At 42.1% G+C, this 24,309-nt stretch overlaps 2 protein-coding genes across 2 annotated transcripts; both read right to left on the minus strand.

Annotated features, from left to right (window-relative positions):
• Positions 1 to 593: 593 nt before the first annotated feature.
• LOC118106119 (coatomer subunit beta'-like) lies at positions 594 to 17,009 on the minus strand. Its single transcript, XM_035154391.2, has 22 exons — positions 16,893 to 17,009; positions 15,989 to 16,126; positions 15,718 to 15,804; positions 14,461 to 14,587; positions 14,182 to 14,330; positions 13,686 to 13,832; positions 12,305 to 12,404; positions 12,009 to 12,151; positions 10,509 to 10,708; positions 9,971 to 10,081; positions 8,604 to 8,692; positions 8,415 to 8,521; positions 8,185 to 8,328; positions 7,442 to 7,572; positions 6,981 to 7,188; positions 4,936 to 5,046; positions 3,731 to 3,945; positions 3,515 to 3,607; positions 3,114 to 3,294; positions 2,851 to 2,922; positions 1,188 to 2,216; positions 594 to 1,082 (listed from the first exon to the last, which is right to left on the minus strand). Exons 1-22 carry the CDS (start codon positions 16,893 to 16,895, stop codon positions 993 to 995), a joined length of 3,675 nt encoding a protein of 1,224 aa, XP_035010282.2. The 5' UTR covers positions 16,896 to 17,009; the 3' UTR covers positions 594 to 992.
• Positions 17,010 to 17,789: 780 nt separating this feature from the next.
• Positions 17,790 to 21,484, minus strand: rbp2a (retinol binding protein 2a, cellular). Its single transcript, XM_035154750.2, has 5 exons — positions 21,371 to 21,484; positions 20,074 to 20,252; positions 19,640 to 19,741; positions 19,338 to 19,358; positions 17,790 to 17,936 (listed from the first exon to the last, which is right to left on the minus strand). Exons 1-5 carry the CDS (start codon positions 21,441 to 21,443, stop codon positions 17,790 to 17,792), a joined length of 522 nt encoding a protein of 173 aa, XP_035010641.2. The 5' UTR covers positions 21,444 to 21,484.
• Positions 21,485 to 24,309: the final 2,825 nt, after the last annotated feature.

Consider the following 24,309-nt stretch of genomic DNA (forward strand, 5'->3'; position numbering starts at 1 on the left):
CTTTATTAAAAGTTGGGCATTTGATTATTTTTTTCAAGTACAGATACTTGGTTCTGTTTTAGCTTATTGGATAAACATTCAGCTAAAAGTCGTGTTGATTCTGGTTTTGAGAAAGAAACATGCACCAGGATAAGATGTCAAATAAAAATGGGTAAGACAGACACAGTTTAACTAAATGGGGGATATACTATGTAAAAAGAAGTCCTTGGAAGACACAGACAGTCTTGTTCCACATAGAAATCCACAAAAACATCTCTAATGAGCTCTATGTTAGAGGAAATAGCAAGAATTCCTCAATGGCTTTGATAACACCCTGATCAACAATATATGAGGTATACGAGACGAGATTAAAGGGAAATTCAGTAAAGGCACAGCTGGGATTTGAACCCAGAATCTCTTAACTAGGCAGGCACTTTCACCAACTAAGCCACAGCACTGCTGTAAGGAAGAAGCATAAGAGTATTTTTAGTTGCATGAAGATGTGCCATCAGCTGGTGAAACACCTAGAAGTGGGATGCATACTATCCCCCTTTTTCTTTTTATTGTAAACCGATGACACTTTAAATACGTTCACAAAACTACTTGACCATAAATTGTCTGAACGGTAGAAAAACTGTTTAATTGTGTCGTGTAAACAAAGCCACCTACATCAGTCTCCACGGGAAAGGATCGTGGTGACTGCAATGTACACCAGGCCACATTTCAAATACATTTATACAAAACCGCAAAAACACTCATCCCCATTTCTCATTAAACTCAATAGCTTCCCTTTCAGTTTGTAGGCTAGTTCTCCGGTTGGAATAATCAAAGTTGTTCACACTAACCTCATGGAATCAGAATTTAGTTACAAATCAATATGACTATTTCAGCTTGCATCCGAAAAACACCAGTTAATTAGGTTTCAAAGGCATTTGAGTCTGTCAGACAGCCTATGTCATGGTCCTTTGTGTTGTTTGGTCACTTATACACTGGAAAAGAGTTTGGCTCTGTTCTTATTCACTCATTAACTCGTCATCCAGGTTGATATCTGTGGTGTCGATATCCTCCAAGTCAAAATTGTCCAGATCCAGATCATCCAGGTCCTACAGAAGGAGAATATTTAGTTTATGTTTACATACAATAACGTATAACATTGCTCATTTTTGCCACATGTTTAAAAAGTGCTTTAACTCCTCATGCATATCCACCTCAAGTTCCTCTGCTGGTTCGTCACGTCCGGGCCCGTCTGACGCCACGTTTGTCTCTGTAGGAGCTTCTAGTGCTGTTAAAACCAGTGACTCGGCCTGCAGCGACACAAGAGGCTCCTGGCTGTCCTCTGTCCCTTCTGTGGACTGTCCCTCTTCTCTTGGTTCTTGCGCTGGGTCTGGCTTTAATACTGGCATTGTATCATCAAGTGGGTCCATCAGTGGATCAAGGTCAAACCCTGTAGAAGTCTCGACTTGCACAGGCACATCCAGCACTGAGCTGCCTGTGTTTTCAAAGGAGATGAGCTCCTCCACTGCGACCACTGATGGTGCTGTTTCCAAAACCTCTTCCTTAGTAACAGAAGTTTCTGCTTCTAATGCTACTGCTTCTGTATCTATGACGGGTGGTTCATCGAAAGAGATCACATCTTTTTCCTGCTTGTCATGAACAGGAATTTCTTCAGCTGCTGCAGATTCTGTTGCTTGTTCATCTGTGTCGATTGTTAATGCTGTGTTAACTGGAACATCCTCGGCTGCTAAGGTTTTTGTTGCCATGACGGCCTCTACTGTTGTCTCAGTGATGCATGTTTCAGAATCACTGGCGTCATTAGCAGCATCAGTCACTTGAGACATTTCCTGAACATCCTCCACAACTGAAGATGCGACTTTCTCTGCAGGTGTGGACTGTACCATCTCTGGCTCTTTGGGGGTAGTGTCTATGATGGACTCCTCCAAGATGTCTTCCTCTACAGGGTCTGAAGCCTCCTCTAATGTAGTGATGGTGTCTTCCCTTATTGCTGCCACCTCTGGTTCAGGTGCAGCCACCTCACCCCCAGCCACCTGGGTGTCATCATCCTCCTGAGTCATGGCGACAGGAAGAGGTGAAGCTGCTGATGGAATGGATTCTTCTTCGGTTGTTGAAACAGGATCAGTCACCTCCTGTGGAATTGGTTCCTCCACTGCTGGTGCTGCTGCTTGTGGAGGTGCAGCTGCTGCTACTATGAAGCTTTCCTTCACGCTTTGCACCTCTTCCTGTACATAGAACGCAAAAAATGACTGCTCAAATTTAAAGTAACTATATTCAGTATATACTAAGGCAACTCCTACATGACACAAGACATTTGAGGCAATCTGTTGAACCTGCTAGGCAAGTATGTCAAAGTAAAAACAAATCATTTTCTTTTCCCAGTAGGGGGCGCTAAGACCAAGACTAAAATTGGGCCAGTAGATGTCTTAAGACCTGGACGTTTCAGAGAGATCTGATGACATGGCGACGAGTTACAAGTTGTTTTATTTTTGTCCATGGCGGGATGTATGGATAATGTGTAATACAATAAAAACGATAAATATCAGGGAGAGTTGGGTTAATATTTTTTGACCAATCTGACATAGTTGGCTCTTTCAGTTTTTCATGCTGTACTAAACTGATTTTTTCTTAAGAGATTAAAATCAAATGATAAATGTTTAGCAGTGCTCCTAGAGGGCAGAACAAGAGTTGGCTCCCTGTGTATTTTATCTTGCGCTGCTGCAGCCTCTATATTAATCTCACGACATTCAATTTAAACTTGATGCTGACTGCTTTTACAAATGTAGTAAAATTGACATAAGACCGACATTCAGAACTGTCATAAGACATCTACTATCTCATTCAGACTCTGGTCCTCACCTCTGGCTCACTGGCCTCCTCTTTGGACACAAAACCTGCAGATTCCTCCAGAACATTACGATCCTCATTTGGCTGAAAAGCAGAGAAACGGGAACAATGTCATCTCAAACAGGTATTTGATAGTTGATGCTTTAAATGATGAGAAACAGCAGACACTTTGATGCATTAGATACCAGTAATAATATTAACTTAAATCTTTATAGTGCCTTTCAAGGGACCAAAGGACGCTTTACATATTTAAAGCTGATGTGACTTGCACTGACCATGATGAGAGGGTATTCTGCAGCAGGTCTGACCCTGACATGAGTCTCCTTCAGGTACTGCTCAGCCAGCAGGGTTTGCTGGAGGCCAGGGAACAGGTTGGCGTACTGGGTGGGGTCGGCCAGAGCATCTGCCGCCTTCTGGTTGACCTTGGACAGACTCTCCTTCCACAGACGCACCACCCTGGAGGAGCAGGTGTGTACAGCTCACCACTGATGCATAATGTAAATGTGCACAGATATATGGATATTTCTTTTCTCAAAAGGTTTCAGGGGCAGCATCTTTTCTTCCACTGATTTTGACCTTGTAAAAACTTTCTTACAGTGTGTAGGCAAAGTTCTGGATGATATAATATAAATTAGTTTATGGGCATAAGCTGAACACTCAATAGAAATAATGTTACCTCGGCACATGGCTGGGAAGGTAAGTTCTTGCCAGGAATGCAGCTTCTGGCAGTCGATTTGTTTTGATGAGGAGGTCCAGACATTTGTCCAATCTGGGAAAATACAAAAAAAAGTGGTGACGACAAAAATAAATAAATAAGAAAGCTGAAAATAATAGAAGCATCTGAACGGTTCATTCCCTCTCCACACTCCTCTCTGCTTTCTCCAACACTCACCGTCCTTGCATGAAGTAGGTGAGGAAGGCCACGTTTGTTTTGCCATCCTTCTCGGCCCCCTCAGCCAGCTTGCCCACCATGTCGGTGTTGCCCGAGGCCGTGGCCAGCAGCAGTAATCCCCCGTAATCTTGAGCATGGTTCAGACACTCCTGGGCCAGGGTAAACTGGCACTTTGTGGTCGCCAGTTCTGCCAGCTGCTTCCATTTGTGCTCTGACTGGAGCCCCCACGTGCCAAAGTACAGAGGAAACAGAAGAGAGGATTAACACAGGAGGAGGAACATGAGCCTCCACAACAACAACACTGTGAAGCAGCTGAAGCAGGAGGTGTTGTTTCTCACTCTGTCAGACTCATGACTGACTCCATTGACAGTACATTATCCTGCAAATTATATAGCACCTGATCAAAGAAACATCATTAAAAAAATGTTGGTTTATTACATTATCATACATTTCTAAACATTAACAGTATATTCTTCTTTTTGACATTATCCTGTGACTTTGAGTGATGCTGGCAGCAGGGTTTTCGGTCTCTATGGCCATGGATTGTAATGAAATTCTGTGAGGACACTCATGTTCCTCAGAGGGTAAACCCAACTAACTATGGTGATCATTTGACTTTTCTCCTCCTCTTGTGCCATCCTGAGGCTGACATTTGTGGATTTGAATTCAGTGACTCAACCATCAAATTTCTCAGAATGAAATGTAAGAACTAACTTTGGGGACCCCCAGATATTTTTATCTAGCTCATTAACAGCCATGACAGTGTGGCTGGTATTGTTTCACCTTGTGAGTCATACTATAGTGAGAACTACCACAGAGGAGGTTGTGAGTATTCAGGCAGGTGTGTATGTGTTGAGAGTCACAGCAGTAGATAAGATAGAGATGAAACATTGCAGGTGTGTAGTTGAGATTGAAATGAAGTCCAAGTTTGAATGGGTATGTGAAACACAATTCTGTTGTATGAAAATTTTATAAAAAGTGATATATATATATATATATAATGTCTGATTGATAATCATCGGTCAGAACGTTAAAAACATTGATCAGATGCTAAAATTATAAAATAATTAGCTGTAAATATGGTAAACTCAAACAACTACAACTTAGAATAGAATGTTATCATCATGTATTTAGCACAAAGCACTGTGGCTGCACACAGACACAGAGACATTTGTATGCAGATATACATGTATGTGGACTCTGACCTCTGCTTCCAGAGCCATTTGGTAGGCAGTGTCGAGCTCTCCCAGCTGCAGAGCCAGTTCAAACTTGTGTTCTGGGTCTGTGGACACAGCCAGGGCCTGCTGCCTGAAACCCTACAAAACAAAGGAAAACACATGACAAACAAATTAAACACTTTTCATTGATTCTGCTCAGTTACGCACAATGGACATGGAAACAGTGACGTGGCAAAAGAGAGACGAAAAGAAGAAAATCTTTCCCTGCATTATTATATTTTAAAAGAAACACAAAAAATCTGCAGAGACGGTTTTCTCTTTCTGGCTGCCTGATGTTCCGTAAATTATAAATTCATCCAAATTCTGAATCCATTGTCATTGATTTTCCTTTTTTCTTTTATATATATATACAGTTGCAATCAGAAATATTCAACCCCCCAAATATTTTAAGGATTTATCAATTAAAGTTTTTTCAAAGAGCAAGATTCTGCTTCGGATGACTTCTTTATGAGTTGAGTGATACATAAAATCAACACAGAAAATGCATGATGTAGTATTTGTGTGTAACAGTATATTTTGTTAAGATAGGCATGTCACAATTATTCAACCCCTATATAATATTGTTGTTTTTAAACCTGTCTGACTGTCTTTTTATGGCCTAAAGTGGAGTTGAAACATAATTAAGCCTTTGGGAACTCTATAATGATCCTTCATTTGCTTCAGCTGTGATGCATATATAAACCCCACCCTTGAAGGTATTCAAGGTGAGTTGCAATCATGGGAAAGACAAAGGAGCTTCCACAAAAGCTGAGAGAGGAGATTATTTCATCACACCTGAAGGGCCTTGGGTATAAGAAGATTTCCCCAAATAATGATATTCCAAGAGACACCATTGGGAGCATTATAAGGAAGTTTAAAACTTACGGAGCAGCTTCACACCTGCCTGGCCGTGGAGGAAAGCCCAACATTTCATCAAGGGCCCTCAGCAACTTAGTCAGAACAACTAAGAGAAACCCCTGTGTGACTGCAAGACACCTACAGGATGACCTGATGAAGGCTGGTACAAGTGCTTCAGTGGCAACTATAAGACGTGCACTGAATAAACAAGGACTTCATGGCCGGACTCCAAGACGCACTCAGCTCTTGACCACAAGGAACATCAAAAGTCGACTAGAATATGCCAGGAGGAATTTGGATAAGACGACTGGGTTTTGGGTGACAGTTCTATGGACTGATGAAACCAAACTGGAACTGTTTGGACATATGGACCAGTGGTATGTCTGGCGTGCGAAAGGCCAGGCTTATGACCATCCCCACAGTCAAGCATGGAGGTGGGTCATTGATGATGTTGGGCTGTTTTTCTGCGGCAGGAACTGGCAATCTTGATCGTGTACCTGGCATCATGGATTTCCAGAAATACCAGGCCATTTTAAAGAGGAACGTGATGCCTTCTGTTGACAAATTAAACCTTGGTGATCATTGGACAATGATCCCAAGCACACCTCCAAGTCAACCAAAGCTTGGTTGAGAAAAAGATCCTGGAACGTCCTGGAGTGGCCTTCTCAGTCACCAGATTTAATTCTGATTGAAAATCTTGGGTGGGATTTAAAGAAGCCATCAAACATCACTGAGCTAGAGGCTCTTGCACGTGAAGAATGGACAAAGATTCCGATCGAGAGGTGTAAGAAGCTTGTCAGCACTTACCAAAAACGTTTGTTAGAAGTTCTAAAAGCTAAAGGATGCGCCACAAAGTACTGAAGCTGGGGGTTGAATAATACTGCACATGCACATGTTAAAAGAGTTACATTTTTCATTTGAACTTCAAAGTTAAGTCAACTTCTGTTGTCAAAATAACTCAAATATGTATCAATAAATATCTTTTGTTGTTTAATGAGGTTTTTTGTCATTTATTATCATTATCTTTCATCCACATCACTATAATGTCTTTTGAGGTGAGGGGGTTGAATATTTCTGATTGCAACTGTATATATTATACCTAACCAATTAGTGCATATACATAGGTTGTGGTTTGTCACTGATTTCCAACAGCAAAAGTTGGGGCGCAAACATACTTGTTTCTCCAAAAAGTTGGCAACCCGGTTTCTCTGCTCCCTGGGTATTGTGGGTAGAATCTTGTCGGCTGTGCTGAAGTCCCTCCTCATGACAGCAGTTTGGTATTCCAGCACAGACAGCAGCAGGGAGTAGCTGACCACGTTGAGTTCCTTGTCTCCAAGGTAGAGACGGTCGTCCTTGGGGATGTAGCCGAGCAGATACATGGTCCTACAGCCGAGAAAGAACTCTCCATGAGAATATTTCATGGTATTTCAAATCCACTGGATAAAAACGGATAGTATGGGGAAGGTGGACGACTTGAGGAGATTTGAGTAGATTCAGAGCCACAGAGTAGATTACTAAGCACTGCATGCAAGGGCCACGGCTTTAAACCTGATGGCACAGCACAGAGAAATTTGTTTTGTGCTGCTGCCAGACTTCATAAATAAACACTAATTCCATATTTATGAATGCATCGTACCTGTCCATGTGAGCAATGGTGATGATCTCTCCTCCGACATAATAGTTGACTCTGTTAACAGAGCTGGTGTACATGAAGCAGTCTCCCACCCACACTCCTGTCTTCACCACCTCTGAGACCTCCCCCAGCACCTAGTGCAGCAGGACGTAATGAGAGAGATAGAAATAATGATTGGAAACAATAGTTTAAAACAAGAAATTACATGCAACATCATCCCTCTGCACATTATCTGTATTCTCCAGTTAAATTTCATATATGTCAAAGCATATTACATTCAATAGTAATTTAAAAACAACTAGAATGTCCGCCCTGATGTTGTGTCTTTATCCTAGTGATGTTTTGACTAGTGTGTGAACATCTAAATTGTACTATTTGTTGTTTTCTTTACCCTAGAATGGTCTCTTAATATTTAAATACTTACTCTACGGAGGCCGCCATGTTTTTTACAGTAGCCCAGACTGGACAAACTTAACACCTTTTGAGTTTTAATGACAACTGAAGGCCACCACAGGTTCTCTTTCATGTTTGGAAGGGGAGGCTGATGTGAGAGGTGTTCAGCTGCAATGCGCAACTTCACAACTAGATGTCACTAAATTCTACAAACTGAACCTTTAACATGCAGCAGATGACATTTTTTTTCTGCTTTCTCATCACGTGTAGTGATTGTGTTCTGCATAATGAAATATTTCTCTATGTATTTACGATCTTGTCTTTCCGGAAATATGCTACTTTGAGTCTCTGACCTCAAAGGCGTCCTCTACACCATCTTCGGCCATAGCTTCTTTTGACTCCAGGGCTGCTGACACTTTCTCTGGCAGATAGCGGAGCACAAAGAAAGACTCATTTGTGGCGATACACACCAGCTCTCCAGAGTCAGACCAGAAAATCTAAAGACAGGAGGACAAAAGATTGTCAGTGTTGAAGCAATAGTCAGAGTAGCAGAGATGGTAACAGCCGTAAGAGTGTGACTCACATGTTTGGGTTGGATTTCGATTCGGCGGACTAGGTCAGCCGTCTCCCAGTCGTAGAAGGCCAGACCGTTGTTTGACCTCACTCCTAGTAAGAAACCACCAAATATTCCTGTGGAGACAAATGGGCAATATGCATTACACACACACAGAGAGTACACACTTTGTATGCACCTAAAGAAAATGAAGCTCACCTTCAGATCCAAAGTCAGGTTTAAAAGCCTTCTTCTCTTTAAAGTTCTTAAAGATTTTGACCATATTGTTTCCTTCTCTTGTGGCGTACCTGCAAATATAATGCACATGGTCAAATTTAATGAAGCTGACCACATCAGAGAATAAAGTTAATACAAATATTGTATGGTTAGGACAGGTTGACTTTGTGAGGCATACAAATCAATTTCACTTTCATCCAGGCAGACAACTTGCTCAGCTATCATAGCACAGCAGCATAGACCCAGTTCAGACCTGGTATTCACACTGGTCCTGACTGATCACAAGTGGTCAGCTCTAAGCTCAGGTCTAAGGCCCAATCCCATTTCACCCCTTGGCACCGGGATTGGCATTGGGACACCCTACCCCTACACGTGTCCCAATACCTGTAGGGATGGAGGGGTCGGGCTAAGAGGTAGGGCTCTAGACCCCTGCAAACGGAGATTTTTCAGACCCTCACTTCAAACGAATCACCGGCAAGCTGGGAGAGAGACCCACAAATGTAGTATTACATGTAGTATTAGCATACTAGCGTTAGCATACTAGTGATCTTTTTTTGCATGATAATCCCGTATATTCGCATCGACTACTGATGACGAGTCGGGTTTTCGCCATGACTACTGATGATGTAACGGCTTCTTGAAGGGCTGTTCCATTTAGTAGGGGAAGATTTCAACCACTACCCCTTGTGACTCCGTTTCAAGGGGCAAGATAACCCTCGAAAACAAGGGGTAGGGCCAAGGGGTGAAATGGGATTGGGCCTAAATGCGTCCTCAATGTGACCTGACATCCAATCACTCAAACCACATTAGGTCTGGGACGCATGTGACCACATTCATTGTATGAAGGCAAATCCATCCTGGGCCACATATGAAGGACCATCTACTTTATTTTCAAATGGGTAAAATTTTATACTACAGCTCCTTCATTATCTCAGCGTTCCCACTTGTGCCGACACACACACACACACACACACACACACACACACACACACACACACACACACACACACACACACACACACACACACACACACACACACACACACACACACACACACACACACACACACACACACACACACTTTCAGGACAGATATTGGTATCTGGTCTGAACAGGGCCATAAAGATTTGTGCAACTTGTCTAAAAGCTCATTAATCAAGTCAAATTATTTGTGTGTTGTTTCCTCCCATTTCCAGTCTTTATGCTAAGCTAAGCGACTCTGTAGCTTCAAATGCCACCTGGCAGACATGAGAGTAGCATCCATCTTCTCCTCTAACGCTTCCCAAGAACACAAATAAATGTGTATTACAAAATGTCAAAGTATTCCTATGAGGTATCTGTGACTTACTGTGAGGAGTCGTGCGCCCAGACAAACTCTTGAGCTGAGCCAAAGCTCTTGTTCCTCAGGGCCACGGCAGTGTAGATGATGTACTCTCCATCTCCACACACCACTACAAACCTGCACATACACAAAGACACAACAAAATTAGATATTTAAAGTAGTTTTAAATAAAAAGTTTACCTACTGTAAAGTCCATGTTTAATTTTGGAATTTGCTCTGTTAGGGATCAGGGAGAAATAGCCATGCCATGATCAATTTTTTACTCAAAATTATATAAAATCTATAACAGATTTCTTTACAGACCAAAATAGTATATAGATAAGGATTTTTTTTATAGTGTTTACAATAATTACAAAAATATTGTGTCAAAAAGAAACTTTTGCACAAAGGACAAATTTATTAAGTTTTGGAATATCGTCAATGACAGGTTCTAATAACTCTCCAATCATCATCCATTACACTCAGCGTTATTTATTTAGTGACGCACGAGTGTCTACTGTGTGAAAGGCAACTCAACACAGACCAACAACCCGGGGTGTCTCACCTCCCGTTGGGGCTGTGCTGGATAGTCTGGGGGTAGATCTCACAGCTGCCCATGTCTTTGACACCCAGCATCAGCCTCTCTCCATCCTTGAACTCAGCCTCTCCCATGGCCTTCAGGTTGGCCTGCTGCACTTCGGAATGGCGCGCCCACATGATCTTCCCGCTGGAGTCCATCGACATGGCAGGCTCCTCCCGACCCAGCTGAGACAGAGTGGGAACCAGAGGATGAGGTGCAAGCATAAGATAAAACAAGGAGAACATGATATCAAGCAATGCAATGACTAGGAGGGCACCTTTTTAATAACGCAGGTCAAAATATTCCCTCAGCTTACACAATACAATCTGCTGTATCATCTTCTCCAGTGGAGGTTACATTGTCTACCCATAGCGGGAGGATAGAGAGGTCCGGTCCTGTATTTCCTCTGGGGATTTGTGGTTATTAACAACCTGAAGTGCTATTTATACAGTTTAAAATGAAATGCTACAGTTCAATTTTATGTTAACAAGAAATTGCTGACATTATTTTCGAGGTGAGTGGTTCCCAGCTGCAGAGAGAAGAGGCCCCCAATAAAAGAACCTGAACTGGTAGGAGGGAGAAACTGGGAAACTGATTGCAGTGCCTGTTCTAAACCTGCCTGTTCTCTTGTCTTGTGTTAAAGCCATGGAGCTATTTCAGAATTATTCCTTGTTATTTATGAGTCCTCCTTAAACAGTTCTACAATATACTGTCACTTTTTACTGTTTGTTGCTGGACTTTGTTTGCAGAGCTTTTTATAAACAGTCTATGGTGCAGAGTGAAGTTAGAAAACTGTGTGTTCATCCTACCTGGTTTATCTATAGTGAAGATTTTATAGTCAATGTTTTTCAGAAAATGAAACAGAATTTTCTTTATGACTGTTCACGGCACCTGTGTAGTTTATATCCACGTGTGTGGTTTATATCCAAGTTTGAATGATTTCCTTAACTGCTGTTATTGAATGTCGGCTATTTCAGATGTCTGTTAAGTGATTTACACAATCTTCTGACACAAGTTCACAACTTTAAAATAAAAGCGCTGTAATTCAGCTCGACATAAAGCATTGCATTACATGTTCAACTCGATCCACAGGCTGAAGGCACACTGTCCACTGACTGTTTCAGAGTGCTGTCCACATAGCACCAAATTTGACACCGCACTGTCCTGGACAATAATAATACACATGCCAGGCGTGAAGTCGATCAGATGAATGGTGCATTAGATGTGTTCCAAATAGGGAGGGACAGACGTTTGTGGAATTAGTAGGTAGACTGACATGTGCTATTATTAAAAACTACCAACTCTTCTATGGATTTGTGGATTACTTTCTTACAGTGTATGTTTAAAACACAAAGTTCAGTAATCAACTGCTTTAATGCTTTAATGCGCTGCTTTCTACCTAAAATGTAGTCTATTAAATGTTAGGGATACTGACCCCTGTCTGGGAGACTGATACACTATATACAAGACACCAGAACAGCTTACCTTGATGATGATGCTGCCTTCATCATAGCCAATTGCCACACTGTTGGAGCCACGCTGGCCAGAGATACACCACACCCTCTCCATGCCATAGTTGAGTGTGTTTTCGAGTCGGTAGGTGTTGGAGTGCCACACTCGAACAGTACCTGAGGAAACACAAGGCTCACAATGAACAAAGTTGCTGCACAGACTGAGGGCTGTAGTTGTGTGTGTGTGTGTGTGTGTGTGTGTGTGTGTGTGTGTGTGTGTGTGTGTGTGTGTGTGTGTGTGTGTGTGTGTGTGTGGTTTTCACAACCCACCATCCTCAGAGCCTGTGAGGATGATTGGCAGCCCAGGGTGGAAGCAGACACAAGTCACATTCTGGGCGTGACCCTCCAGAGTCTGAACACAGGTTTTATTCTGGAAGATAAAAGAACACACACATCACATGTCACTAACAATACTGTGCTGTGCTTTTTTACATCTAAACTGCTCATGTGTGTATGTTATCAGTATATAACAACAAATATGCACTTATGTTATCTGCACTGAGGTGTTAGTATGTTAGGGTTTATTTCAGATTTTAAATAGACGCTTACAAAATATGACACTATACTTGACTTTTTCTTTTATTGTTTTCAGCTATTTCATTATGTTTCTTTTATCCTTTTCCTTTGCCATTAATTGTGAATGATGTTGTAATATTATATTCGTTGTCCTTGATTTTAGATTTAGTAATATATGATTTGCTGTCTTTGATTTTGAATGCTTTTATATTATTTTGCAGATTTTTTGTATCCTCTTTTTATTTCTCCACTTGTGAAGAACTTTGTAACGTCTGTTTTAAATGGTGCTGTACAAAGAAAGTTATTCTTATTATTATCATTATTTCCACTGCCACCACTACTGCTGCTCATACAGATACAGTATATGGGATGAAAACCATGAGAGGTTCACTGGAAGATCCAAACATGCTCAGTTCTGGAATCAGTCACTTAATATGAAAGACAGCAGACTCACGGGAAACATGTTTATTTGGGCTAAACAAATTATTGGCTCGTGATCGAAAGATGAAAGCATTTTGTTCTACGACTTCTGAGAGTAAACAGAGTGGAATGATGATACAGTATGTGGAGTAATTCCAAAACTGCCAATGTGTAGTATTATATAATATTAGTAAAACTTTTTTATTTATCTAAAAAGCCGAGGTCGATCTAACATCTGGTATTTTACTACTTAATGTTGAAACTGGACCGTTTATCAGTCTGGAAAAAGAAAAGTGGATTTATTCAATGTGCAAAAATGATAAAGAAAATATGTTACTTTTTGTTTATTGATCTTTTCTTTTTACAGAGATACTTAAATAGTGGTGTAGTAGGATAAATATAGACTGTGTGGATAATGCAGAAATACTCAAAACACATTTAAATTGTGTTCTTTTGGACTTTTCCCACAAAATTAATTTAAATCATATAGAAATCATTTAGAAAAGCATATAGCATATAGAAAATATGATATTTTAAATAATGATATTTTTTGTATATCTGTTACTAGAAGATGCATTTTTTCTAACTTGGCAGAGGAATAAACACTTAGTCACTAGCTACTATATTTAAAAATCACAGAGAAGCAAACTGTTATCCTGCTACAGAATACTGAGCAAAAGAAAATAAATTCCAGTGTGTGTGTGTGTGTGTGTACCTGATAATCCCAGATCTTGACAAGGCAATCATCCGCCCCAGATATGAGGTAGGGTTTGTCTCCTCCACTGTAGTAGTCAATACAGTTCACTCCCTTCTCGTGGCCCTCCAGAGTGAAGTTAGGAGTCCGGGAGCCCAGCTGCCACACCTACAACACGCAGAGTGGAAACATGCTGAAAGTACGTGCACGGGTGTGTGTGTGTGTGTGTGTGTGGCAGTAAGCCAGCAAGGATGGGTGAAGCATTTAACCAGTTATCAAGTGATTTAAGGGTGTTTGATAAAGCACTTCTGTATCTCTGTTATTTTGTAAACAGTGTAAGAAAATAAGGTCTTGGTGGAAATGGTGTCAGCGTTTCACAAGACTGGTGCCACATGTCGCTGCCCATCCCTGTTTTTTTCCATGTTGTCACTTTGACATTCATTTAAACAGGAAGAACGACACTTCCCTCAGTTTGTGCCCTGCAGCAGTTTACCTTTGTGTGTGTTTGTTTGCCTACCTTGATGGTTCGGTCCAGAGAGGCACTGGCAAACTGGTTGTTGTCTTTGGGGTTGAAGACAATCTGCATGACATAGTGAGTGTGGCCCTCAAACACCTGACTACAGGCCCACTTTCTGTCCCAGTCCCACAGCTTGATCAACATGTCATCTGAAAACACATAAAACAAGACAATGAGTGTGTGTTGCTGATTATACTGCACCCCCCACTCCCATATATAAAATGAAATACAAAGTTTACGTGTTCTGTGCATGCAAACATATTTGCACGTCTTTCCTACCACTGCTGGTGAGGATGTAGGGCTGGGTAGGGTGGACAGCGATGCAGCGGATGTAGTCAGCGTGGGCCTCGAACATGTGAACTCTCTCCAGTGTGTTATAATTGAACACACGGATCTGCATGTCATCCTGTAGAGGGACAAAGAGATTCACTGACATATCTGCCCATAAACACAAGAGCGTGGTCACTGTCTCCGAAGAGGAGAGGCAGCAGGGCAGCTTGATCTCCCGACGCACAAGAACAACACCCTGAGTCAATGTGGCACCACCGCAGCACTGCACTAACTCCATGCCCCGATCCCTAAGGGACAGACTCTGCCTCCAAATGGGCAAGATAGTTTAGCTTCATTTCTGGATAATGGGAGGAAGTGGAGACGTGTCTTCCATTTGTATATTCTATGGAAGAAGTCAGTCCAGCCCACCACAAGCTTAAGTTTTACCATGACAAGATGTGTTATTACTTGTACAAACAATGGACACAGGATTCCAAATAGCAAAGGATATTTTTGACAAGGTGGATTTTGACCTTGAATTGCATCTATATTTGTAAATTCAAGCTTTCAAAACGCACTCCCATATTAAACCTGCTGATTATTCTGGCAGGAAAATATAAAACACCTGGATCAAACTGAATTGAGACACTAGAAAGAGATGAATATGTATTTATTAATTTAAACTAACTACTATGTCTGATTTCTTATTAGCTTACATAAGCTGCTTTCAGACATGCACTGAAGTCTGGACATAATCCTGTAATTGTCCGGAGGGGACGGTATGCGAGAATGCAACTGTTGGAGTCAGTTATTCCAGATATTGGGTAATGTCTGAGTGAACCCATGTTTTTTTACAAACAACGGAGGCAGAACTGGATGAATACAAATATCTCAGGATGAAAAAGTGGAGCCATATGATCTTTGAGAGCTTTTGGTGATAAGGGCCGTCGCTGATGTCAATGTGTTGTAAACAAAAACATGAAATCTCCGCAGTGGAATTTACACGTGATCCTGCCTCATGCACGCTCAACCCAGACGCCACTACACGCCTGAATGTTCTGGGCATTTTCCTGTTGTTGTGAACGCATCGGACCCGGATTATCTCCGGCTGCATTCTTCATATGGGAAAAACAAACTCTGAAAAAACGTCCAGAAACCAATTTCCTGGACATTTCAGGAGTTTGTGTCCGCAAACAGCTGCACTGAGAAGAAAGGCGGAGTAAGTGAATGTATACGTTGATGCTTCAGGGAAGTTCAAATACTTACTGATCCAGCAATGAGCCAGTGCTTCCTGGCTACAAACCTGGCCACTCTGACCGGCAGATCACACAGCTCGAAGGTTTTCACCATCGTCTACACACACAAGTCAAAAATATACAACGGTCAACATTATACAGGCTTTAAATACAGTGTATCAACAAAGGACATGGGTGTGAACGAGTTGTAGTGATTGTGTGCGAATGAATGATTTGATAAGGGATCAATGAAGGTGATTGAGTGGGCAGATCAATGTGCGGCTGAGAGATGTGACGCCGACCTGTGTGTCATGGTTCCAGACCACCACGGCGCCACTGTAGAGGCTGACCACCATCCACGGCTCTGTGGGGTGCAGGTCCACGCTCTTCACCCGGTCCGATCGGGCCGTCAGCCTCCGCTTGATGTCCAATCGCAGAGGCTGAGGGGCAGAGAGAGAGAGAGAGAGAGAATGAAAGGAGAGAAAGAAAAGGGAGCATGGGCCTCGACCGGATGGTGAGAACACAATAAGCAGAGTATAAGCAGGTTCACGCATGTGTTTATATTGACGCTTTGAATGCTTAATGTTTTGTTGGGTGTTAACAGTTAAAAAGACAAACATTGAAGGCTGCTCCATTGCTTCAGGGGGCAGTTATGGAGGGGGCGTATCTGTTGAGACTTCTCATACCACATTTCATACGCATGCCTGCTCCAGAATGACTGTCCTCTCAAGTCATGTCAGTGTAATTCATTCATTCACTGTAATGGGTTACATGTTTAGCATAACATTCACCATATATCCTACATTTAATCTATATATCTGTCTGTCAGCCTGTCTATCTGACTGACTGACTGTCTGTCTGTCTGTCTGACTGACTGTCTGTCTGTCTGTCTGTCTGTCTGTCTGTCTATCTATCTATCTATCTATCTATCTATCTGACTGAATGACTGTCTGTCTGTCTGACTGTCTGTCTATCTGTCTGACTGCCTGTCTGTCTGCCTGCCTGTCTAAATGAAAACTTTGTCTTGACTATGTGAAACAAAGTGCTGGTGTAGTTCTACCTTGTTGCAGCTGTTGCATGTGCTTGACTACTGTACTGTGTGCGCGGTGTTTACATAATGAATGGAGTTGATTGACAGAAGTTACTGTGCGTCAAAATAAAAACAAACAAACATAGAAAGTTGTGCTGGAGTATTTGACTTGTTACCATGTTTCCACGTCGCTGGGTCTCTGCGGGTCTGTCCTGTAAGAAGTGTCCGACCTCACTGCTGCCCTCGACGGGCTCCTTCACCGGATCTCAGCGGGGAAAGTTTCACAACCAAGAGGACTACTGTGGAATCAGAGCCACTTCCGGCCTGGGGTTTCACAATAAATCCCATAGGGCGCCGAACATTGAAAACTAATGACAAACACGCCAAAGGATTGGAAATGAAGAATCATTGTAATCTAATAGTCCAGATCCATCCATCCATCCCATAGACTGTATATCCATCTATCCATCCATCCTTATACTTCATGGGTGCAGGGGTTGAAACCAAATATCCACTTTTCTTATATGAATATTTGAAGTTGTTTCCTGAAGATCACCAGCAGGAGGCGCTCGTTCTTCAGTAAGATGCCATTGCAACGGCGCAGTGAGATGTCAGAAGGAAAAGATCGTCAATGAAAACTGAGGGAAAACCCTGAACACGTGAAGGTGATTGAAGCAACACACTGTTTGTTTTTTGTATTGATTCATCGATCATCCACACACACGTGCTGTTTTCACCACGCGTGACATTAAATCACGTGACATCTCTGCGTGATTTATTCCAGGAACTGTTTACGTTGCACTTGGTCACATTTAACATGTAATGTAATCACAAATTAATCGTAAGAAAACGTTATTTTTATATATATATCTTACGATTTTCTTTGGAATTTTCACACAACTATTTTCATGCAAACTTATAAATGCGCACAGAATCCGATGGATTGACAGACACACACGAACACACACACTTTTCTCTATTTAATCTTTATGGATGATGGATGTAGGCTACACTGTTGCACCACGTGTATCGACCATGTATACCATCTGTAAGTGGTAATATCATTGCTCTCCTTATGACTTACTTTTATTTTGAAGACACAACTGGCCATTTCCGGTGTGCACCTCCCTGTCACTGTGGGACTTGACCCAGCTCACTTTGGCTACGTGGATGTTCGTGCTCTTCCTGTTAGAGCTGCAGAGAAGCAGGACATGTTGTACCTGAGGGGAAAAAAGAGAGCGACGTCACAAGTCCAACAAACCACCGCGTGTACCCTCGTGTCTTGTTGGAGGAAGTGTCTTGGATGGATTTGTGTTGTTGTTGTTGCCTCATGCTGCTCTTCCTGAGAGTTTCAGTTCCAACTCGAATGTCTCAGTGAGCACATACCAAGGCCTAATGAAACCACATTTACATTTCACGTTGTTGTTGTTGGATCTGCACCAAATTTCACACATTCATAAATGTTAGTCCTGTCTTATTTTTTTTACAGATCCATGAGTTACTGTCTGAGAAAGCAGTGGAAATTATGAAATATCTCAAATTGTTGAAGAAAGTAAAACCTAAAATCCTGGATCCACCTCCTGATCTGCATCTGCACCCACATTAAATGGATATTAGTTGAGCATTTTTTGTGTAAACCTGCTGACTATCAAACAAACAAACGTTTAAAGTGTGACGATCATAAGACACAAGAAAGAAAGTACAACAAAGAATTCACAGTCCGTCAAGGTGTATTTAAGCCGTTAAACACGCAGCCACCTTGGCCTCTTTCATGACGATCACAACCTCCACTATCACCATGTTTGTAGTTGTCTGAAACTACAAACATGGCCTCTGTGCTGCCCTCTAGTGGATGTATTGCTTAACTACCATGCCAATGCAAGGGACGTAAAGGAGAGAAATGCATGGATCTGGATGAAAACAATCACTCGTACTTGGTGGACTGATAAGAAATGCGTTTTTGAAATCGGGTGCAGCTTGATTGAATTTAAATGGACTGGCGGGGCCTTATGAAAAGTATGCACTCTAATGCACTCTAATGATTTATGCCACTTCGCCAGCGACAGCGACAGTCATGTTTTCAAGTTAGTCCATCTGTCCATCCATCCATCTGTCCATGCATCCATCTGTCCATCCATCCATCTGTCCATGCATCCATCCGAGAACAACTTGAGGGGGTCCTTGCACATTTGGCACAAATATCCACTTAGACTCAGCGATTAACTGATTTCAGTAGCCAAAGGTCAAAAGTCAAGGTCACGTTGGCCTCGTAAAATAAGTTAATGTTTTTTTTAAGATCAGCCTGATATGAATCTTATATGAATCTGGTAACTGTACTGGTTGGAGGAGGCATACAAACACACTGTAGTATATATATTTTTTGCAGTGCATCAACAGGAGCCTCTCTAATATTCAAGTCCTGATTTTCAGACAAGAGGAAACGTTTTTTCTTTCTTTTAAAAGTGGACAGTTAAATAAAGCAGAGTGGTGTTACATGAGTTTATTCCACATTTCCATTACAAATAGACAGCAACATGCAGCACGTGACAGACAGTTGTGAGCAGATGACGAGCTTTGCAGTTTCCATGTTATTGCGTCTTCTTAAACACTTGCAGACAGACCTTGTCGAGCACAGCGATTTCCTGAGAAAGAAGACACAGACCTTTAGACTCAATATGATGCAACTAATTGTTACATCATCACGTTGTGCTCAGGGATTATGTTTTAGATTGTGATTCATTAACTTCTTTTACTATTATCACCCAAAGATATGAGACAAATCAGAGTGCTATAATAGAGGGTTGGGAAATATTCCATCGAGCGAATGAAAGTTATTGGTGTTAAACACAGGAACGCTTCATTTCCTGGCAGCTGTGTAAAGAAATATTTTCCATCTCCGTCACACTCTCTCTCTCTTTCTCACCAGGTATAGCATGTCTCCCTCGATCCAGTGTTTCCAGCCGCGATTCTCCTTCTCCCCCTTCTGGACGCACACCAGCTTGTCCCCTTCCCAGGTAACCAGTGTCTGTAGCAATCGCCACACAAACACACAAACAATGGTCAGGGCATCTATGCTCACTGCCCTGGCAGGTCGACGTTAAAAATCATACAGATAACAAATAGACATATGTGTAAAAAACATAGAAGTGCATGCAGGGACACAAACAAAGGCATTAACAAAAAAGACAGGCGTACTTATAAATACAATTCATACATACACACAATTAGTGGGATTAAAAAAAAAACCAATCAGTACAACAATGATACAGCTGAACCACTACTACATGATGACTTTGTGATCCTTGTTTCGTTCTACAGAACTGGAATGTAAAAAAAACCATCAGAGAACATTCCCACCATGACTTTTCGGTTGTCCAGGGCCTTTGTTTGCTCCTCAAACTCCTCCCCTATGGTGAAGTTGACCTCGTAGTTTCGGAAGGTGCTCAGCGTCTTGGTTTCAAACTTGTCTCCGTTCTGGACGATCACTTTGGTCTGGTGCAGGTGGGAGGCGATCTTTCTGGTGGCAAAGTCGATATCTGCGAGCGCACAGGGAGAGCGGGATGGAAGTCAGTGGGAGCGTTGTGGACCAGTCAGCCACTTTGGTCCCTGCTTTTATGAAGCCATGTATCATTTTCTTGAATCCTCATGTCCACAGGCAAAAACACACGTCCACACACACACACGTAACACAATAGTCCACTCATTATTAGGATTCCTGTCTGACTGCTCCTCTCCACTGTCTCATCTACACTTTAAAAATGTCCTTGCTCCGAGTCAGAACGGGCCCTAAAGCGTTTCTCGCCCGGCTCAGCACTGGGGCCGTGCCAAATAGATACACGCACCCTGGCCGTTTAGATATTCATATCCCATTTGCCCTGAAGTGAAAATTCATTTTCATTTTTTCTCCCCCATTTTTACAGATGTGGCCCCTATATTTACTCATCTAAATGATATTTTCGACCCATTTTCATAAGGACCATCATTTTGACGTCCACTTCATGGAAATGAGGTTGGCATTCAGGATCTCACAGATTTTGTGAGAGCCGAGTGCAGGGTTGTTTTATGAATTGCAGATAGAGTCATGAATAATAAAAGTGTTTCTGGGGCCTGATTATCAACGCGCCAAAAGGAGGAGAAGACAAGTTGAGTGCTGGATTCTTTTTTTTTTAAAGTGACGACCCTGGTCCGCTGCCTAATCTGGGTCGGGAATCTGTCTTCCCTTCTCTGTGAATCAAGAGGATGAAAATGCAGAAAGGAAGCGAATCAATATTTATTTGCCGTGATAACGGACGGCAGCCGCTCACAGACTGAGGTTAACTTGGCCTGACAGCAGCTCAATGAGGAAATGAAGCAGTGCCAAGGCATTCCTCAGACTTTCCTCCCTCCCTCCCTCTCTCTCTGTCTCTCTCTCTGTCTGTCTCTCTCTGTCTCTGCCTCTGTCTCTGTCTCTCTGCTTCACTCATACTGCTGCTCTCTCACTCTTTCTGTCACGCTCATTCCAGATTTTCGGTTCAGGTCTTCCCCTCTGCTTGGATGCATCTTTTAAATACGCTCCCCTAATTGATTCCTGCTTTTAATGGGGCTAACAAGGCTCATTCTCCCTGTCTATGCAGTAATAACGATTTTTGTCAGGCAGTAAATTATGGCAGCTCACCAAGGCCCTTCATGACGTCCTCAAAGTTCTCGTTTTTCACCATCTCCCAGCGTCCATTATAGTCTGCAGGCATTTTGTGTGTGAGTGGAGATAGAGGTTTGCCTTTAGGTTCTGCTTGACGCACTGACAGAGACAGTTCAAGGGCTCAACCCTTTATATAAAGCATGCGCGCGCGTGTGTGTGTGTGCATGTGTGTGTGTGCGGACCACAGGACAGGGTCCACCTGATAATTCCCCCAGTACAGTGTGTGCATGTTTGTATTTGATGTAAAATTAAGGTCTACTTACATTATGTCCATTGTGAATGGACTCCTTCACCATTGGACCATTAGCTGCACTCATGTGCCGTTTCTACTCATGTTTCTGTATCTGCTTATCAAGTGAGTGCACATAGACTCGGCTGCACTTAGAGGATCTGGTGTGTTTTTTTTTCAATAGTCATTTCCTCAGCTTCATCAATTACTCATTCCAATGCACTAAAATGGAGGAGAGATGGAGAGAAGAGTGCAGGTTACCTCGTTCATTCATGTCTTCTTCTCTGGGCTTATGATAGAAACATAGCTCTCTGTTTTGTTGACTCAAAAGTAACTCCACTTTAATGTCCCATACACTTTTCTGACGTCCAGTAAGACACCCACGCTTGAATCAGCAGGAGCTACTTCATCGACATGAGTGTGAGCGTGTTTGAATATCTGAGCGGCTCCGTGTTGGTTTATGCAAAGTGTCCTTGGTTTGTATTGAGGTTATAGTCTTACCACCAGACCCAAAGTCAAATGTGCGACTGATCTTGAAATGTCTTCCTTTCTTTATCTCAAATGTCAACAGAGACAGTTTCTTATCAGTGGCCATGAGCAGTGCAGTTCTCTTGAAATTGTCTTTCCGAGGAGATTAAGTACTTTCAAAGAGCATGAAGTTTAAAAAATGGTATGATGTCCCATACCTTATCAGGCCGACCCACACTGACGTCAATTAGATATTGTGGTGATGTGGCTGCATGTGGTGGGTCAAAGGTGAGGCAGGTGGCCTGTGTCATGGTTTATCGGGCTGATAAGGGGTCATTAATTAAACTAACACTGTTGTTTTAACCACAGGCAGATGAAGGGCATTGTCTCTGTGTCTTGTTTTCAGCATGTAACGATAATGACCACTATTATCTGAAATGTTTTATCTGTGTCTCCCCTAACACACAAAAAAATGACAAGCATTGGAGGGGCTATGTGTACCCGGCGTGTATACAGATAAAGCTAACTTATCTGTATTGTATTTCCTTCCAGGGAAAGGCTCTTCCACCCATGACCTGACGATTACCTTTGACAACTCCGTGTTAACCCTCACCCAGACTGCTAGGAACCTGAGTGTGACACCCGACAGTCAACTCTCCCTGACTGCCAACATTACTGCAACAACCCGTTCCTGTAGATACATGCTGCACAACATCAGGAGAATACGTCCCCTTCTCACTCAGAAGGCAGCACAGGTTCTGGTCCAGGCTCTGGTCATCGCACGCCTAGACTACTGCAACTCCCTCCTGGCTGGTCTACCTGCTAGTGCCATCTGACCTCTGCAGCTCATCTAGAATGCAGCAGCTCGACTGGTCTTTAACCTAAGTTCTCTCACACTACTCCGCTTCTCCGCTCCCTTCACTGGTTACCAGTGGCTGCCTGAATCCGTTTCAAAACACTAGTACTTGCGTACCGTGCTGTGAACAGATCGGGTCCAGTCTACATCCAGGACATGGTCAAACGTTACACCCCAGCTCGTTCACTCCGCTCTGTACCTGCCAATCGGCTTGTTGCTCCCTCACTGCGAGCTAACCACTCAACAAAATCACGACTGTTTTCTACACATCTTCCACCGCAGACTAAAAAACACATCTCTTCCGACTACACCTTGAATAAAAAAAAGAAAAAGTTTAAACTAAAAATTTAGTAGCACTTAAATGGCACTTACCTATAGCACTTTGTAGTTTGGCTTTCTTGAAGAAAATTGTACTTCCTTGATTCTTGTTGTTCTGGGTTTGTACCCTCATGGTTGAATGCACTTATTGTAAGTCGCTTTGGATAAAAGCATCAGCTAAATAAAATGTAATGTATTGAAATGATGTCATTTCAAAAAGACATCATAATGACGTCACTTGCACCATATTATGACGAAAGATTAGTTAATCTAGATAAGCTATACATTGCCTCTCTAATCGTATTGGTTAAGTAAATATAATTACTACACTGGGTGACATCATTTTCTGACTTCATTGTGACATCATGATGACGTCATTCCTACCATATGTGTCTATAGAATTAAAGGAGACACACATACCTGGAAAAATGCATTTTTCAACTATTTATTTCTGATATCTGATGGGAAATCATTTTGTGATCAATAAAACTTTTGGCTTGTTTCTCGATTATTTGTCGAGATATCTTGGAAAATTCGTTTTTTAATACCCTCCTAAGGGATATTCCTACCAAGTTAGCACCACCAAGTCCATGCGTTGTTGAGTTATTTTGAGAAAACAAATAATAGACGAGTGAAAACAATACCCTGCTTGCGCAGTTGTGCTGGTGCAACCTCCAAATAATGTGCATATAGTCAGTGTCCCACAGTAACATAACATGAGAGTATGTAGAGATATGCCCCAAAGTTCAGACTGCACAAACCACCATGGATTGTACACGTTGTGTATGGGGTCGGCTGTATTGATGGTCCAGTAGACAATAACACCAGACTCTGCAGTTCCAAGTTCAAAGGTTGAGATAAAAGCATCTAGCAGATAAAGAGCAAGGTATTATATCCCCCAGGAGTTGGTGGAGAACAAAGCCGAGCTAAAAGAATGATGAGTGAATATTGGACAACACTAGATGGACACAACATGTGAGTGCATTGGCAACTGTATGTTTACATGTTCACCCTAACAACCTTTTAATGTAATAAGATGTCATT

This window comes from Hippoglossus stenolepis, chromosome 4 (assembly GCF_022539355.2).
Source record: "Hippoglossus stenolepis isolate QCI-W04-F060 chromosome 4, HSTE1.2, whole genome shotgun sequence".
Lineage (NCBI taxonomy): Eukaryota > Metazoa > Chordata > Actinopteri > Pleuronectiformes > Pleuronectidae > Hippoglossus > Hippoglossus stenolepis.

What these genes read in the sequence shown, in the direction of transcription:
- LOC118106119 (XM_035154391.2), bottom strand. An exon ending in GTGTAGAGGACGCCTTTGAG is followed by an intron (nt 7,573 to 8,184) that starts GTCAGAGACTCA and finishes CTGCTGCACTAG; the next exon opens with GTGCTGGGGGAGGTCTCAGA. An exon ending in ACCTACTTCATGCAAGGACG is followed by an intron (nt 3,608 to 3,730) that starts GTGAGTGTTGGA and finishes GTATTTTCCCAG; the next exon opens with ATTGGACAAATGTCTGGACC.
- rbp2a (XM_035154750.2), bottom strand. Translation starts at nt 21,443, where the DNA reads ATGCCTGCAGACTATAATGGACGCTGGGAGATGGTGAAAAACGAGAAC. An exon ending in GGACGTCATGAAGGGCCTTG is followed by an intron (nt 20,253 to 21,370) that starts GTGAGCTGCCAT and finishes GTGCGCTCGCAG; the next exon opens with ATATCGACTTTGCCACCAGA. An exon ending in AGGGAGACATGCTATACCTG is followed by an intron (nt 19,359 to 19,639) that starts GTGAGAAAGAGA and finishes CTTCTTTCTCAG; the next exon opens with GAAATCGCTGTGCTCGACAA.